This window comes from Chlorocebus sabaeus, chromosome 2 (genome assembly GCF_047675955.1).
Source record: "Chlorocebus sabaeus isolate Y175 chromosome 2, mChlSab1.0.hap1, whole genome shotgun sequence".
Lineage (NCBI taxonomy): Eukaryota > Metazoa > Chordata > Mammalia > Primates > Cercopithecidae > Chlorocebus > Chlorocebus sabaeus.
In genome coordinates this window covers 97,725,587-97,742,927 of record NC_132905.1, presented here as the reverse complement: position 1 = coordinate 97,742,927, position 17,341 = coordinate 97,725,587, and the positions used below count along the sequence as shown (strand labels likewise).

The 17,341-nt window shown below is 57.2% G+C and overlaps 1 protein-coding gene and 1 pseudogene across 1 annotated transcript; one reads left to right on the top strand and one right to left on the bottom strand.

The window, feature by feature from the left end:
• Positions 1–9,357: 9,357 nt before the first annotated feature.
• LOC140710087 (uncharacterized) lies at positions 9,358–16,415 on the bottom strand. The gene is made up of 4 exons (XM_073010952.1): positions 15,114–16,415; positions 14,648–14,810; positions 14,405–14,548; positions 9,358–10,618 (listed from the first exon to the last, which is right to left on the bottom strand). The coding sequence occupies exons 1-4, from the start codon at positions 15,200–15,202 to the stop codon at positions 10,349–10,351; spliced, it is 666 nt and encodes a 221-aa protein (XP_072867053.1). The 5' UTR covers positions 15,203–16,415; the 3' UTR covers positions 9,358–10,348.
• LOC119619409 (uncharacterized protein FLJ46757-like) lies at positions 12,481–14,083 on the top strand (annotated as a pseudogene).
• Positions 16,416–17,341: the final 926 nt, after the last annotated feature.

Sequence of the window (17,341 nt, the reverse complement as noted above, 5' to 3'; positions counted from 1 at the left end):
CTGCTGAGCCGGCGACTTGCTCACTGCCAAGGACCCTCAAGAAGGAGAGCTCTCAAGGTCACCACCCCAACCACGTGGCCCATTGGGTGTCCCCACCCGTGGAATAACCCACACCGTGGCTTCACGTGAGGGCAGCGTGAACTCACAGATCATCCACAAGACCCTGCACACATTTTGACCAGGATGGATCCAAAATCCTCCAGACCAAGGTTGTTGGGGTTTGTTTTGTTTTGTTTTTTGAGACAAGGTCTTGTTCTGTCGCCCAGGCTGGAGTGCAATGGCGCAGTCACAGCTCACTGCAACCTCAAATTCCTGGGCTCACGCAATCCTCCCACCTCAGCCTCCTAAGTAGCTAGAACTGCAGGCTTGCACCACCACACCCAGCTAATTTTTTATTTTTAGTAGAGACGGGTCTCCTATGTTGTTCAGGCTGGTCTCAACCTCTTGGCCTCAAGCAGTCCTTCCACCTCGGCCTTCCAAAGTGCTGGGATTACAGGCGTGAGGCACCGTACCTGAACATACTGAATTCCTAACTTTTTTTTTTAATTTGCTAATCTTCTCTGTATTGTTCCAATTTTAGCACACGTATTGTTGAAGCAAGCACGTTCTTAACATTTTTATGCCATGGTCCACCTGGTTATCTGCTGAGCCCTATGAACTTCTTCCCAAATGATGTTGACAAATCCATAAGATAAAACACATCTGTTTGCAAAGAAAATCAATTAAAATGAAAAAGTTATCGAAATATTAAATATGTTGGTGCACTTAATAACAAGACAGTGCGTGCACACACAGGCAGGTTAAAAGTAAATTTTATTTCCTGAAGGGCAGCTGCGTGAAGGCCGTTGTGTGGCTGGATAAGAACTCTGCACCATCGGGTGGTCCTTGGTGAGCTCCCTTCATGTCTGATGAACAAGGGCTGTGGCCGAGGACACCAAGAAGCAAGGCCGGCTCCTGAGCTGACCAGCTGGCATGGGAAGGCAGTGTGGGTTTGCAGTGACCAACCAGCCTAGTGTGGGCGGCCACCCGTGGGAAGCCGATCCTACCACGGGGCCACAGCCCAATGATCACCGAGTGACTCCTGGTGGCGAGGGTGGGTGACGTGGGATTTTCTAACAGCCTTCCTGGCATGTGGAAGCAGCTGTGTTCTCATGTTGCCTGAGGGTCATGGGCACCGCCCACACTGGGGTGGTTCCCTGTCCACGTCCATCACCCAAAGCAGCACGAAATCAGAGATGGAAGCCGGCAGCCAGGTGGCTTCTCCTCTCCTGCCGAGACGCCTGCTGTAGACAGCACTGCCTGTTTCAGGAGCACTGGGGAGGGCTGTTCAGTGATGGGCCCGGGGTGTGCCTTCTCTTCTGAGTCAGGGTCCTCAAACCACCACGGAGAGGGAAAAGTGGGGAGGGCTGGGGACTTCTGCCACAACAGGGACTAGAAACCCATGGCCAAGGACAGCGTGAGTCTCGGCGCTGGTTTGGAAAAACACTGCATGTGACATGCTGGCACAGCCGGGAGCCTGAGCGTGAACTGGATATCGGGCTCCAACAGAAAGACACCGCCGTGAATTTCCTCAGTGCAGCGCCAGCACTGTGGCTTTGTGGGAGAATGTTCCTGTTTGAGTAGAAGTGGGGTGATAACTTCGCCTGAGTCTGTCCGTGTAGAGGCCACGGGGTGCGGGGTTCTCCTGTGTGGACTCATTTGATGCCCTGAGGGGTCTGGGAGGTCAGAACTATTTTCATGGCAAGACTAAGATGTTCCTCGAGATTTTTATTTTTATTTTGAGACGGAGTCTCGCTCTGTCGCCCAGGCTGGAGTGCAGTGGCGCCATCTCAGCTCACTGCAGACTCCACCTCCTGGGTTCAAGCCATTCTCCTGCCTCAGCCTCCCAAATAGCTGGGACTACAGGCGCCTGCCACTACGCCCGGCTAATTTTTTGTATTTCCAGTAGAGACGGGGTTTCACCATGTTAACCAGGATGGTTTCAATCTCCTGACCTCGTGATCTGCCCGCCTCGGCCTCCCAAAGTGCTGGGATTACAGGCGTGAGCCACCGCGCCCGGGCAGATTTTTTGTTTTTTAAGAGACAAGGTCTTGCTCTTTCGCCCAGGCTGGCGTGCAGTGGTGTGATCTCGGCTCACCGCAACCTCCACCTCCTGGGTTCAGGCGATTCTCCTGCCTCAAGCCTGGGATTCCAGGCGCACACCGCCACGCCCGGCCTCTCCACAAAAACTCGATAGAGCAGTTTCCAGGTTATAGGGTAGTTGTACATTTAGTTTTACAAGAAACTACCAGATCTTGTACCAAAAGGATTGTACCATTGACACATCTACCCGAAGTGTGCAGGAGGGGTTCCGGGGCCCACACCACAGCTAAACACCCCATCACTCCAGCTTTAGCCTTTCTGATGACGTATCTCATGTGGTTTTAACTTGTATTTCCTCAATGTCTGATGACGTCAAGTACTTTTTCGTGTGCTTATTGGCCATCTGTGTGTCATCTTTTGTAACGTGCCTGTTCAGATTGTTTGCCCATTTTTAGTTGCCTTTTCTTTTTATTGACAAATGTGTATTTTATAAATATTTTTCTCTCAGTCTATGACTCACCTATTTATTTTGTAATGATGTCTTTTAATAAGCAGAACTTTTCAATTTTGATGAAGTCCAATATATCCAATTTTCTTTTATGGTTCTTGCTGTGTCCTTTCTTTCTTTCTTTTTTTTTTTTTTTTTTTTGAGACAGAGTCTCACTCTGTGGCCCAGACTGGAGTGCAGAGGTGTGATCTCGGCTCACTGCAACCTCTGCCTCCCAGGTTCAAGGGAGCCTCTTGCCTCTGCCTCCCAAGTAGCTAGGATGACAGGCGTGTGCCACCATGCCTGGCTAATTTTTGTATTTTTAGTAGAGACGGAGTTTCACCATGTTGGCCAGGCTGGTCTTGAATGCCAGACTTCAGGTGATCCGCCCACCTCGGCCTCCCAAAGGGCTGGGATTACAGGCGTAAGCCACCATGCCCAGCCAGCCATAGCACCTGACCTAATTTTTATATTTTTTGTAGAGTTGAGGTCTTGCCATTTGCCCAGGCTGGTCTTGAACTCCTGGGCTCAAATGATCTGCCCGCCTCAGTCTCCCAAGTAGCTGGGATTACAGGCATGCGCCACCATACCCAGCTAATTTTTGTATTTTTAGTAGTGATGGGACTTCACCATGTTGGCTAGGCTGTTCTCAAACTCCTGACCTCAAATTATCCGCCCCCTCAGCCTCCCAAAGTCCTGGGAATACAGGCATAAGCCACCATGCCCGGTCATCACTGTATTTTTTTGTTTTGTTTTTTATAATGTTTTAAATTGAGACAGGGTCTGGCTCTGTCATGCCCAGGCTGGAATGCAGTGGTACTATCTCAGCTCACTGCAACCTCTGCCTCCCAGGCTCAAGCCATCCTTATACCTAAGCCTCCAGAGTAGCTGGGACCACAGATGAATGCCACCACACCTGCCTAATTTTGTTTTTTGTTTTTTGGTAGAAATGGGGTTTTGCTATGATGCCCAGGCTGGTCTCGAACTCCTGGATCAAGAGATCTGCCTGCCTTGCCTCCCAAAGTGTGGATTACAGTCATGAGTCACCACACCCAGCCAATTACTGTAATTTTTTTTTTTTTTTTTGAGACGGAGTCCTGCTCTGTCACCCAGGCTGGAGTGCGATGATGCAATCTTGGCTCACTGCAACCTCTGCCTCCTGAGCTCAAGCCATTCTTCTGTCTCAGCCTCCCGAGTAACTGGTACCAGCTAAGCTTGCTGTGGCCCTCCCTGAACTGCTGCTCAACCAAGACCCCACCCCATACCCCTCACACCCAGATGCATCTCTCTCGGCTCAAGGGCCCCGTGATGTCCCTCCTGTGGGACAGGCTTCCCAGCTGCTTCTGCTCCCCCAGGGAAGCTCAGGGATGCCTAGGCCTGGAGGGTTGCCTTCTCCAGAGGGCAGCTCAGGATCCAGCCCACAGGTCTGACCCTCGCAATGGGTGGACACGGCCACCTCACACGGTCACTTCCTGGTCCCCATCCTGGGCCACCTTGTGCTAATTTGCTGTTTCTCCTCCTCTTCTCCTCTCAGGCTTTAAGCCCCTCCCAACCCTGGACCTCAGCACCCCCAGTTCTGCCGCTCTGTGCAGCCGTAAGTTGGGGGCTGAGGGCAAATGCAGCCCTGTGCCAGGGGAGGGGCATGGTGGGAGGGCTCCTGTCTCCTCCAGCCTCCCCACGCCCCTTCCTCGGTGTGTCCCCAGCGGGGCGGGCGGGTCTGTGCAGGCGCACGCAGTGAGCAAACAAGATAAGGGCTGGTGGCCACACTGCAGTCCCCTCAGCGCTAGCTACTGTGATAAAACCCTCTTCTTCTAGTAGTGCAGCGCTTCCACACGAGTGGGAATGTGTGGGACCCGCCATCCTGGCCGTGCCATCAGAGCAGACCTGGCGCTGGGCGCCGGATCATGCTGCCCCTGTGTCCGGGGCTGTTGAAATTCCCGTCTTCTCGGGTTACCATATTTGACACCTGCCTTGGCCGGGTTCTCAGCAAGCTGAGCTGGTGCAGGATCCTGCATGGGGACGTCTCACTGTGGCCAGGTGAGCCGGGGGGGGCAGGGGCCACCTTCCAGCTGGGCACCACTGAGCACCACAGGCAGCTCACTGCTGGTGCCCCTGAGAACCCTGCCAAGAGGCCAAAGGAACCCCTGAGCCTGGGGACAGCCTCTCCCAGGGCAGGATGGGAGAGGGATGGAGAAGGCTGAACCCTCAGTTCCTGATAGATGAAGTTCTGCCCTAACCTCCGGGTGAAGCTCTGGGGACCAGGAGTCTCAGCGCTGGGTGTGCCTTTGCTGAGCTGATCTCCCTGTGGTGGGGCCGGGAGACCCAGGCTGTGGGAGGCACCCAGCCTCCTCCAACCCGGAGGGCAGGGTGGTCGCAGGGCCCAGGGAACGTCTGCCCAGAGTGCCCCACCCTCACCTTCTAGACCACATTCCAGGGCCCCGGATGGAGATTTCTCTGCCCAAAGACCCCCAGCCAGCCTCCGGGGTCTGCATGAGCCTTTCCTGGGTCCTTCCTCCAAGGGCACCACCGCAGGCCTGAGCCCAAGAGGCAGCCAAGGACAGCTATTTGCTGAGGGCTGTAGTGGTGCCGGGAGGGTCCTGGCTGGGAGACTGCAGGCTGGGGTTGAGGCAAGAGCTCCCGATACCACCTTCCAAAACCCAACTCGGGGTGGCCCGTTTCCGAGTTCTAGTGGGCCTTCCAGGTCTTCGTGGAAATACGGGTGTCCAGTAGGAGGACAGAAAATATCTCACAGTTTGTTAGCTCATTTAGGACTTTCATGGATTTAGACATAGCCGGTGGTCTGCAGCCATCAGGCCATCAGACAGTGGCACCAACCTCAGCTCCACATGGCCCTGAAGAGCAGCTTGAGAGGCTCTTCCTGGTCCGCAGCTGGGAAAGGTGGAGCCGCGCCCACCTGGACTCGATCCAGAGGCCTCTCCTCAGTGGGCACGACGCCTGCAGCGGATGCAGGGCACTGTCAGGGAGGCGCTCAGTAAACATCCAGAAGGAGGAGGGACCTGCACACATGGAGTGCCTGCTGTGTGCACACTGATCCCTGCACACAGGGAGTGCCTGCTGGGTGCAACCCGCTCGTGTGTCATCTCTTACTCCTCAAAACAACCCTGAAAGGTAAGCATTGTGATTCTGAGGCATTCTCATCCTCACTTTGTTGATAAGAAAACAGGGATGGATTGAATGAAAGCACTGCACAGTCCCTCACTGCTCACAGGCAGGGGCTACTCTGGCCCTTGGCTTCCTGTCCCAGGGATGGAGGCGATGCTAGGCACTGTGGCCAGGCTGGGGTGCAGGGCTTGGGATGAAGGCCTCCTGAAAACAGCACAAACGCGACTGGCTTCCATGATGACCACTTCCATACTCCAACTGCCTGCCTCAGAAAACCTCCACGATGCAATTAAATATCTATCAATGCAAGGGGCAATGATGTGGAACATAAGTGACTTTGTCTTTGATCACTGGGAGAGCTCATCATTGCCTTTGAGCTTCAGGGGAGTGGCTGCAAACAGCACGCCAGATACTCCGGACAGAACCACTGATGGAACATTCCAGTGAAGACAAGACGCTGGAAGATCCAGGTTCCCTGAACTCCGCACACAACCAAGCTGTCTAGAAATAGACCCAGCAGCGTGGGTGCGGAAGAGGAGACGCTGGCTGGGCTGTGCTGTGAGTCATCTCCAGCTCTTGACTGCCAACACTTCTAGAAACAGATATTTTGGGTTCCCTTGGAAAGCAGTTTTAAGGAGTCTGACTTGCGACACTGTTGATCCAGCAAGAATCGAGGACCCAGAAGGAAGGCGGGCCTGGCTTCCCCGTCCGCCAGCGAGGGGAGAGGACCCCCAGCCTCGCTGATGGGACCTGGGTGTGGGGGACAGCCCCACCGCTCTCGGGAACCTTGGGAGCAGGCTGGGTCCCGGTGACAACAAGAGCTGCTGGAAGACCCAGGGCCTTTGGCCGGGGACCTGTCTGCACCGCCACTCCAGGGTCAGGTTTGCTGACTCATCACCGAATTAGAAAAGGAGTTGAAATGGGACGAGAACCTCCCAGGGGCAGGGTTTGGCTTTCTGACCTCCGTGGGGTCACAGTTTATCCAAGATGAAGCAGAGGCCAAGTTACCTGGGGATAGGATGGAGACCAGGAAAGAGGTCTCAGGGACATGGGGTTTACTCCCAGGCCCTGTGGTCAGCAGGCCCAGGCTGAAATCAGCCTGTGAACACCCGACCCTCAGCCAATCTCAGCCCTGATGACCTGACAGGACCTGAGGAGACCTACGAGGACCTGGGCAGGTGTCACTCCCGGCTGCTTCCGTCGTGTATGGAAGAGAGCAGAGGCTGGTATACTGTGGCTGCACCTGGGGTCCCAGCTGCTCGGTAGGCCGAGGCGGGAGGATCACCTGAGCCCGGGAGGTCGAGGCTGCAGTGAGCTATAATCACACCTGGGCCACAGAGTGAGATCCTGTCTCAAAAATAAATAAAAATAAAAAGCAGCAGAAATTGGAGCTTTGGGGCCTTGAAGATGAGCAGCCAAAGCCGCCTGGGCCTGAGCCCGAGGTCCCGCGGGGCGGTGGGTCTGAGGGCTGGGGTCCTGGGCTTCTGCTTCGGTCCTTACTGTGTAAACTCCTGCGGTTAGGATGAGTCATTGGTCCGTACCTGCTTTCTAGGCTCCTGTTCTTGTAACAAAAGAGCTTATTCTGTTCAAAGCAGCCTAAAAACAGAGAGACCAGCCGAGAGGAGGTGGTGCCGGGCAGGGACTCCTCCGAAGATGCTCTCAGGCCCCTGCCAGGACACCCTTTGCCTTGGGGCGGGCAGCATCACCGTGTCGGCGGGAACCACAACCTGCCAGCCCCTGCCAACCTGGACACCGAGGCCAGCAGGCCTGGGACCGCCAAGGGAGGCCTGGACACACGCACCTTTGGGATCCATGCCTGCTCCTCCTTTAGGCACGTTAGTGTGAGGTTCTAGAAGCCCATTTCTCAGCCTCCGAGCTGCCTCTCTGAAATGACATTTTCCCACGTCCCTGACTGCAGCCTTCTCTCGCCCCAGAGCTCACCGCTGAAGACAGCTCACCATGGACAAGGGTTTATCCAAAAACCAGAGCTTGGGGCTGTGGTAACTCAGTGCCAGGTGGGGACAGGGTCCCTGCTGGTCACCAGGAGCCTGTGCCGGGAAAACTGGGACACTCCTGCGTCGCCTGCTGGCCCGGGTGGGAACACCTCTGTTCCCCACCGGCAATGTCCAAGCCCAGCCAGGGCATCGTGGGCTCCTCTGCTCTCAGCGCACAGGCTGCCCTGGCCCCGGTGTCAGTTACATAGCCGCTGCATCTTCCCTCTGTCCCGGTCATGTCTACCCAGGTTGCACCCACACGTCAGCCCCCTACCCTCCTGCAGTCCCCAGACAACACGGCTCCCTTCCTTCCGCGTGTGGCCACTCTCCTACTTCCGGCACCACTACCTTCTCTAGCGGCCCGCAGCCCCTGCCCTCCCTTCTCCTGTTGCTGGGGGCAGGGAAGCTCCAGGGGCATCCCCAGCACCCGGCGAGGAGCCCGGCAGGCAGTCACTGTTCAGAGAACAGCAGACAAATGCATCATTAAAGCAAAAATAAAAAACAAAGTCTATTTTACAAACTAGTGTTGTTCTTAGAAATTGAGGAGGGGCCCGGCGTGGTGGCTCACACGTCTCCGCTGCGGGTGGGACAGAGGCGCCTTCTCTGGGGTGCCCTTCTCCTTTCTTTCCTTTTTCTCTCCCCCAGCTCCAGTGAGCTCCAGCTCAACCACATCTGGAGGGAAGGCCTGGGCTTCCTCCTAACTTACAAGAAGCCCCTCGGAGCTGGGCACGGGGGCTCACGCCTGTGATCCCAGCTACTCGGAAGCTGAGGCAGGAGGATCACTTGGCAACACAGCAAGACTCCATCTCTCTTTTTTTTTTTTTTTTGAGACGGAGTCTTGCTCTGTCTCCCAGGCTGGAGTGCAGTGGCCGGATCTCAGCTCACTGCAAGCTCACGGTGTGAGTCACCGTGCCTGGCGCAAGACCCCATCTCTTAAAAAAAAAATTATTATTATTATTTTTTTGCCATCAAGCGTTTTCTATAGATTCTTGGAAGAAAATTTTTCTCCTGTTGAGGTCATTGCTTTGTTGAATTTTACTGAGTATCAGCTATGAACCAGCTGAGACAGGCACACGTCTTTTCTCCTTTAACTGGAGAGAGTGGTAAAAGCTGCATTATCTGGGTACCTTTTGTAATGTTTTACTAAACCTGAGTTCCTGGGACAAAATCCATTGCTTGACGAATTTTGCTGTTATTTTCTTTGCTCTTTTTAAAAATATTTTTCTAATAATTAAGATTGACCAGTACTTATCCTTTCTGGTAATGTCCTCGTTTGTCTGGTGTTGAGATTACATTATCTCGTAAAATGTGTTGGTCACTTCTTTTCAAAAAGAGAGGCCAGGCGGCTGGGCGCAGTGGCTCACGCCTGTAATCCCAGCACTTTGGGAGGCTGAGGCAGGTGAATCACGAAGTCAGGAGATCGAGACCATCCTGGCTAACACAGTGAAACCCCGTCTCTACTAAAAAATACAAAAAGCCGGGCATGGTGGTGGGCACCTGTAGTCCCAGCTGCTCGGGAAGCTGAGGCAGGAGAATGGCGTGAACTCGGGAGGTGGAGCTTGCAGTGAGCCGAGATCGCACCACTGCACTCCAGGCTGGGGTGACAGAGCAAGACTCCGTCTCAAAAAAAAAAAAAAAAAGACGATTAGGTTAAAAATAGGTCATAAATCAGCAAATTGTATCTTAAATATATGATCTTTGTGTCACAAATACCTTAATTTAAAAAAAAATTTATTGAGAAGCCAGAACATAAAAACAAATTTTTTAAATTAAAATAGGGCTATTTGCGTGGACCCCACCCAGCCTGTGTTTTTATAAGCAGCAATAAGGACACAGACACACAGGAGGACAGCCCTGCGAGGACACAGGGAGGTGGCGCCGGGAGGCCGCCCAGGAGAGAGGCTCAGGAACCAGCCCCACCGCACCCTGGCCTCAGGCCCCAGCCTCCGGGACTGCGGGAGAATCTGGGTGGGTTGCTGAAGCCCCAGCCTGAGGTCCTTTGTCATAGCCATCAGAGCAAACTCACACAGGGGTCTGAAGAATGGGGCCACTTGTTCTCTCCGCTGCTGCCCCCCCTGCCCCGCCCACCTTTCCCCTGCAGCCACAGCCCCCTCATCGGTCTACACACAGGTGCACCCCTGCAGGGCCTTGGCACTGGCTACTCCTGTCGCCGACTCCTCTCTGCCCCAAATATCCATTTGGCTCCTGGCTTTGCCTCTGTCAAATCTTTGCCCAAAGGAGCCCTCCCCTGACCACACACCACACGCTCGCCCTCCACACGGCCGATCCTTCACCTTGCTCTGTTTTCTCCACTGCACTCACTGTGGAGTCTTCCTGCTTCCTTCCTGCCTCCAAAACAGGCTGAGCCCGGGTGCTGGGGGCCCTCGCCCGAGGCGAGAGGCAAGAGTAGGACACTATGAGCCAGGAGCGGTGGCTCACACCTCACACACATTCACCTTGAACAAATCTCATCAAGGTTTGCCCTGCATCCCAATGGAAGGGCAGCCCACGGCTGACTGACGGGTTGGAAGGGTGCCCGAAAGAAGCCCTCCTGCCCCAGCCAGCCCAACTCCGGGCAGTTTGTGGTCCAGGGCTCACCTGCGGCTCCCTCCCTCTCCACAGAGCGCCGTGATCACCTCACACAGGCCCCAGCAACTCCGACCTAAACCCCAAGGCCAGAACACAGTGTCATCATCCACTCAGCCTGACCCAGGCTGAGAGAACCGGAGCAGAAACTCAGGATGTGGAGGTGCGGGGAGCGGAGGCTGGATTCAATTAAGCCTCGTTTCAGTTGGGAGAAAAGTGAACTTCGTCCGGGCTGGCCTGGGAGCCGTTTCCTTGGGAACTGCAGGGCTGAGAAACAGCCTGGCCGGTGAAAACGCAGCTCCTGGTGGGCAGCCTGGGACAGCCATGGGTGTGCAGACCTCGGCCTCTGTGAGTAGTGGAGAGAAAGGACAGGTGGCACCGGGCTGTGGCTTCTCCGTGTCCAGGGGACCCGAACGGCTCAGAGCCTTTGGGCAAGAGCAGGACATTATGGGCCAGGCGCAGTGGCTCACACCTGCAATCCCAGCACTTTGGGAGGCCAAGGCGGGCGGATCATGAGGTCAGGAGTTCGAAACCAGCCTGGCCAACATGGTGAAACCCTGTCTCTACTAAAAATACAAAAATTAGCTGGGCATGGTGGTACATGCCTGTAATCCCAGCTACTCAGGAGCCTGAGGCAGGAGAATCGCTTGAACCCAGGAGGCAGAGGTTGCAGTGAGCCGAGATCGCACCATTACACTCCAGCCTAGGCGACAGAGTGAGACTCTGTCTCAAAAAAAAAAAAAAAAGTAGGACACTGTTGTCTGTCCAAGGGAGGGACAGACCCCAGGGCAAGTGGCACATAGCAGGAGGTGCCCAAGGGCTTCCGGGGGCAGTGTGAAGACCTGGTGCTCAGACTCAAAACCTGCACTCAGGCTAGCTCCAAGTCGGCCAGCCCAGGAGCTACCCAGGCACACCCTAGGGGAGGGGACGGGACTGCCTGCTGCCTGCGCCCTTCACTTCCCCGGGGAATGGGACCTGTGTCCCACACCCTAGGGACAGGGCCACTGGCCCTAGGACAGACCAGGCAGCAGACAGGCCATGGCACCATAAGCCCTATACTCATTCCTTGTTACCCACCTGCCTCTGGCCAGGCCCCACACTTGGGGCCTGAGGGCGACACGGGGGCTCAGGGGGGACCATGTGAGACATAGCTTCAGCTGAGGATGAGGATGAACATGGAAGCCTGACTGTGAGGCAGGGCAGGGGGCAGGGGTCTGGGCCTCGCTGGGTCACCTGGGACGTAGGTCAAGGCAAGGAGGGAGGACCCAGAATGCCCCTTCCCTGCTCCTGCCTTATTCGCCAATGCCCTGGCCATGGGGATCAGGTACTGTGGCACCAGGGTGGATGGTCTGCGCGCCCAGGGAATCTGGAGCCACTTTTGGAATATGCCAGCTCCTGCCACATACCAACGTTTTCAAATCCTCTCACTCTCCGCCAAACTGCCCAGAGCAGAGTTTTCCAGGGACAGGAGAGGCAAGGGGCTGCCCACTGCACTGCCCCTGGTTCAAGCTCTGAGAGGGGTGCAGGGCTGCGGCCAGCGGCCAGGACTTGGGGGCTGTGGGGGCGGGTTCTGGGTGCATCACGGAGTGCGCCCTACTGTGCCCACCCGAGCGTGGGGCCTGACCTGACCAGGTGAGCCCTTCTCCGAGGAAGCTGATGAGAGAGAATTTCTCCTGCTGGCACTGAAGCAGCAAGGTGTGGGGGTGGGGAAGCCTCAGGGAAGGGGGCTGTGGGTACCTCCAGGATCTGAGGGAACCCCAGGAATAGCCCATGAGAGAAACGGGAGGCCTACAGCCAAGAGTGCATCCCCTAGAAGACATGGAAAAAAAAAGAATGCACCCTCTCAACAACCAGGGAGTGTGGGAGAGGCCCAGTCTCCAGTGCCTGGCAGCCCCAGCACCTGCTTCAGCCTGGGAACCCTGGGCGGGCCCAGCCATACCTCCCAAACCCTCAACTACGGCTGGGCGCTGACATGCAGTGGTGGTGAAATCACCAAGCTCAAGGTAATTTGTTGCACAGCTGTTGCACAGCACAGATACTTAACGCAGGAGGGACTGGAGAAACACTTAGGCAGGAAAAGAAAGAAGAACAAAGGAGAGAGGGAGGAGCCACTAGGAAGGAAGGAGGGTGACTGCAGAGACCGGCCCTGGGCAGCGGTACCAGGGGCGCAGGGAGCCTGGCCCGCCCGGTCTGTTGTCACTGGAATTCATGCCATGCAGACTTCTATGTCAAAGGGAAACAAGGTCGGGAGGACCGAGGGGTCCACAGCACTCCACACCCACGGGGCCAGGCTGGCACACCCCAACGCTGCAACCCTGGGAAGAGTCACACGTGCCCTCCTGGGACCCACGTGACCGTCGAGGGAGTGTGGCGTGGGGCAGACACATCTCTCGGGGGTGACGCCCCTGCAGATGGAGTTTCCCCATCTGTGCTGCCCTTGTGAGGCCTGGGAAAGGCTTTGGGGCCAGGCGGCACCAGGCAAGCTGAGTGCCAGGCAGTTGTTGCAACATGCTGGGCAAATCTGAAACCCTGGGGATGGACGAGCTGCACCCCTGGGAAAGAGGACAGCGGGAGGCCGGTTATCAACGTCCTCCTGTGCCTCAGTTTCCAGAAATAAATCAGACTCAGTGCCCCAGGGAGGCCCCGTGTGGCCTCCGGAGAGCACAGGACCCACCCTTTGTGCAGGTGAAGAAACCAAACCCCAGAGCAGTGAGGGACTGGCCTGGGGACCCTGGCTCAGCCCCAGGTGCCTTCCCTCTGCCAATCTCAGACAGGGGCACAGCCAGCACCACCTCACCCCACACGCCTCCAGACTGGCCCTCGGGGGCCCTGGGCACACTCCTCTCTCTCTCCTCCTCAAGCCCCCACCCTTCCCTTCCCCTTCGCACCATGACCCAGGGGCTGCTAGCAGCTGGGCGGGACTCCAAGGCTTGAAGCTGCGTCTCCAAGCTGCCTCTTTCCAGGGGGCGGCAGGTGGCTACTCGCTCAGGGACGCCGGCACCAACAGGACGGGGCCCATGCGCGGGTCTGACTTTCCTCCCAGGCTCTGCCTTCACCCAATGGCCCTGTGGGGCAGCTGGGACTCCGGCTGCCCTCCCCTGCCCACAGCCGAGAGGCTTCTTCCCAGGGTTCTGTTTTCCCCACAGTCAGAACTGAGGTGCTTGGAGGCTCCAGGAGAGGGACAGGGTGGAATGAGTGGCCTGGAGCCCCCCAGGGCAGACCCCAAAGAGAAGGGTCAGAAGTGCCCTCTGGGGCCTGGGCAGCTGGGCGGAGCCCGCAAGCCTGAGACCCCGTGGGAAGGAAGTGCCCCCACCCCATGGTGAGGAAGAGGCTGGTACAGGCTCCTATGTGGCCCCCTCTGCCCCCTCCCCACCTCTGGTCAGGCTTGAGATGAGCCCCGAGTGGACACAGGGGCCACAGTGGGGTCTCGGGGGTGAGGGCTGAGGAGGCTGAGCCTCCAAGGACCCCAGGGTGCCTGTCCCTACTGCACACCCACCAGGGCACAGGGTAGGGACAGTGCCAGGAGGGCCACAGCTGCAGGGTCCATCCCAGGCCGTGGCACACGGGTAGAGGTGGGTGCCAGCCTTTGCGAAGCACCTGCAGAGGCTCCGCTCAGGGAGAGAACAAGGCCCTCACCCAAAGGGATCCTGGGTCACATGGGGCAGCAAGAAGGGGTCGAGCCAGAGGCCTGGAGGAAGGGTTGGAGAGGCCCTGGGCGACGTAGTCTCCCCCAAGCCCATTCCAGGGCCATGAGCACCCCCCAGAGGCAGCCAGTGGGACTGCAGCCATGCAGGTCCTAGAGGGCAGGTGACTGGGGAGGTGACACAAGGGGACAAAGAAGTGGCAACATCCCTGGGGGAGGCACAGAGAGGGCCAGGCTGCCCTCTGTGGACTGTGGAACCCAGAACCCAACGGCCAATCCTCCCCACAGTAGGAGGCCAGGGCTCCACGCAGTGAGAACCCACAGGTGATGCCACACGGGGGAGAGGCCGCGCGTTGGGGAGACGGCCCCCGCGGGAAGTGTCCGAGGCAGTCTGCGGCAGCTCCCTCCGGCTGAATACGGTTCAGGAAATAAAATCAGACCCGTGTGCAGCTAAGTGATGCCTGGAGGGATGATCTCCGAGCAGCTCACCTCGGTGCCGGCCGTTCTCTTCACGTAAGTGATGCCTGGAGGGATGATCTCCGAGCGGCTCACCCCGGTGCTGGCCGTTCTCTTCACGTAAGTGATGCCTGGAGGGATGATCTCCGAGCGGCTCACCTCGGTGCCGGCCGTTCTCTTCACAGTAGAAGAGTCCATTTGGGGAAAAGGTTCCCATCAGAGATGGAGATGTTCCCTTTCAGACTCCAGGCTGCGGCTGTGGGGCTGGCTCCTTACCGCGCGGGCTGGGGGCTGGGCACATGGATGTCCATGCCTGGGCCCTCTTCTGGTAGACCACAGCACCACACACACTGCAAACCAGGTCTCTTCATCCACCACCACCGTCCAGGCCTCAACAGTCACCGCATGGGGTCCCGTGCCCTTCAGGGGAACTTCTGGGCTAATGAGGGGGACAGTCCCCATTACCCGTCAATCTTTATCAGGCAGTATACACAACCGTGGAAGTTCAGGGAGACATGGGTCCATGTTCCAATCCCAGGGCTGCTCCAGAACTGTCCCCAAACCCACCCTCGATCCCACAGCCAGACAGTGGGTCCAAAATTGCCTGGTCAGGTAACACTCCTGCGTGAACTGCCCCACAGCACCCAGGGCGCCGCCTGACTTGCCGTCCACCCCTCAGCCCCTCCCCTCACCCCGGCCGCAGCTGCAGGGCCCACCCTCATGGGGGCTGCTCCCTGCTTACCTCCCTCGCCCGGGCAATGTCGCCGCTTCCCGCAGGGCCCACCGGGAGAAGTTACAGGTCACGATCATATTTGAGCATGAGCAGCTCATGCAGAGAACATTCTGGCTGAGGGAGAGGTCTTGTGGTTCAAGGCTGTTTCTTGGCTCTACTCGGCCATGCCACGCAGGAAAATGGGCACCTCTGGCGACCCAGGCTGGCCGAGAGCCTGCCGGGAAGAGCCTTTGGCATGTAAGCCACGGTGGGCTGGCAGGACCGCAGCTGGGGTCTCCATCTACTGGTAGCAAGGCAAGGAAGAAAAGCAGGGGGCCACCCGGAGACGGCCCCTCTAAGTAACTCCAGAGCTGCTGCTCGGTCCCCAGAATGTCACCTCCGAGCAGAGCCTGTGACAACTGTCAACTGTGAAGCTGCGGCGTGAGTTGCTACTGAAGCTCTTAAGTCAGCAAGAACACAGCATGTTTGTTCTAGACTGTTCAGCTGCTGGAGGAAGCTGTACATGCACACACTCGCCTCACCACCCTGCAAGTCCACAGGCCCCTCCCTGGAGGCACCTCCAGGTAAAGGGGGCCCTGCGTGAGGACTTGCTCTGTGGTGCGCTGAGACGCTCTAAGATGAACTGTGCTACGGTGCACAGCCGCCCGATCGTGCACCCACAGCAGGGAACTGAACGCCGCATGAATTACATCTTTAAGTTGTTCTTTAAAAAGGCTTAGGTTCCCTGGAAGCCCCTCGCCCGCACCCAGCGTGGAGCGTTGTGGCTCACGTGGCCACACCTCTCGGGATGGCTTCGGGTCTCCGTGATGGGTGAGTCAAGAAGTTTCTTTTTTCCTCCTTGTGGGCTTTGAATGGGGAGGTGGGGTGCTGCCTCTTGCCAGGTCCTGCCTCTGAGCTTGGAAGAGGAGCATCCAGGAGACCCCTGCTCACCAGGCACCTGTGAGCTCCCTCAGGCTCCCTTGGGAACCTCAGATGGGGCCAACAAGGGCAGAGCTGTGCCATGGGGGAGGGGGGCCACGGCGGCCCAGGCTGGGTGAGGAGTGGGTGTCCTGGTGTCAGGGCCGCACAGGAACCAGGGTGTGAAAGCAGGTGACCGGGCAAGAGGGTTCCTGCGAGGGCGGCAGAGCCAAGGGTGAGGAGGGCACCCACGTGGGACGGGGCGCGGCACCCACGCCCGGCCTCGATTCTGCGTGAAACGAGCATCGGGGGTAATGGAAGCCGAGTTCCTTCGGGAAGGAGGTTCAAACACAGAAGGGAAACCCTAGAATACACCCGGGTGTCTCACAGCTGGAGGTACCGCCCCTCCCAGAGCTCAACACGAGTGGGGTAGGCACGGGCAGCAGATAAGACAGTGAGTGGCCAACGCTGTGGCCGGTCCCGGTACCCAGCTTCGGGCAGAGCACCTCGATGTTCCTGAGGGTGTTTCCAGAACGAGGCTGATTTGAATCGGTGGACTGAGGAAAGCAGGGGGGCCTCCGCGGAGGGGGCCTCATCCAGTCCGCCTGGCCAAAGCCTTAAAAAACCGGGGTCCCCTCCCCTGAGGACTTTCCGGGGTCTCCAGCCGGCCGCCTGCCCTGCAGAATTCCCAACTGCCAGCCCCAGTCGTGTGAGCCGACTCCTCACAATAAACAGGGCACTCTCCCCCCACCGCCACCACACACGCGCGCCTGCTACGGACAGGACTGTGTCCCCCCACACGCACATGTTGAAGCCTTAATGCCCAGTGTGACTGGAGATGTGGCCTCTCGGGAGGTCATTAGGGTTAAATGACGTCCTTGTAAGAAAGGTCAGGATGGCCGGGCACAGCAGCTCACATCTGTAATCCTAGCACTTTGGGAGGCTGAGGTGGGCGGATCATGACGTCAAGAGTTCGAGACCAGCCTAACCAACACAGTGAAACCCCAACTCTACTGAAAACACAAAAATTAGCCAGGCATGGTGGCACATGCCTGTAATCCCAGGTACTCAGGGGCTGAGGCAGGAGAATCGCTTGAACCTGGGAGGCAGAGGTAGCAGTGAGCTGAGATCATGGCACTGCACTCCAGCCTGGGTGACAGAGCAAGACCTTTTCTCCAAAAAAAAAAAAAAGAGAGAGGTCAGGACACCGTGAGGTGGCGGCCATTGATTAAGATAAGCCAAGGAGGGGGCCCAGGAAAAAGCAACCCTGCCGACATGCCCTCAGAATCCTCCAGAACGGAAACTCACCTTCCCAGGCCTAAGCTGCACAGTCCCTAGGA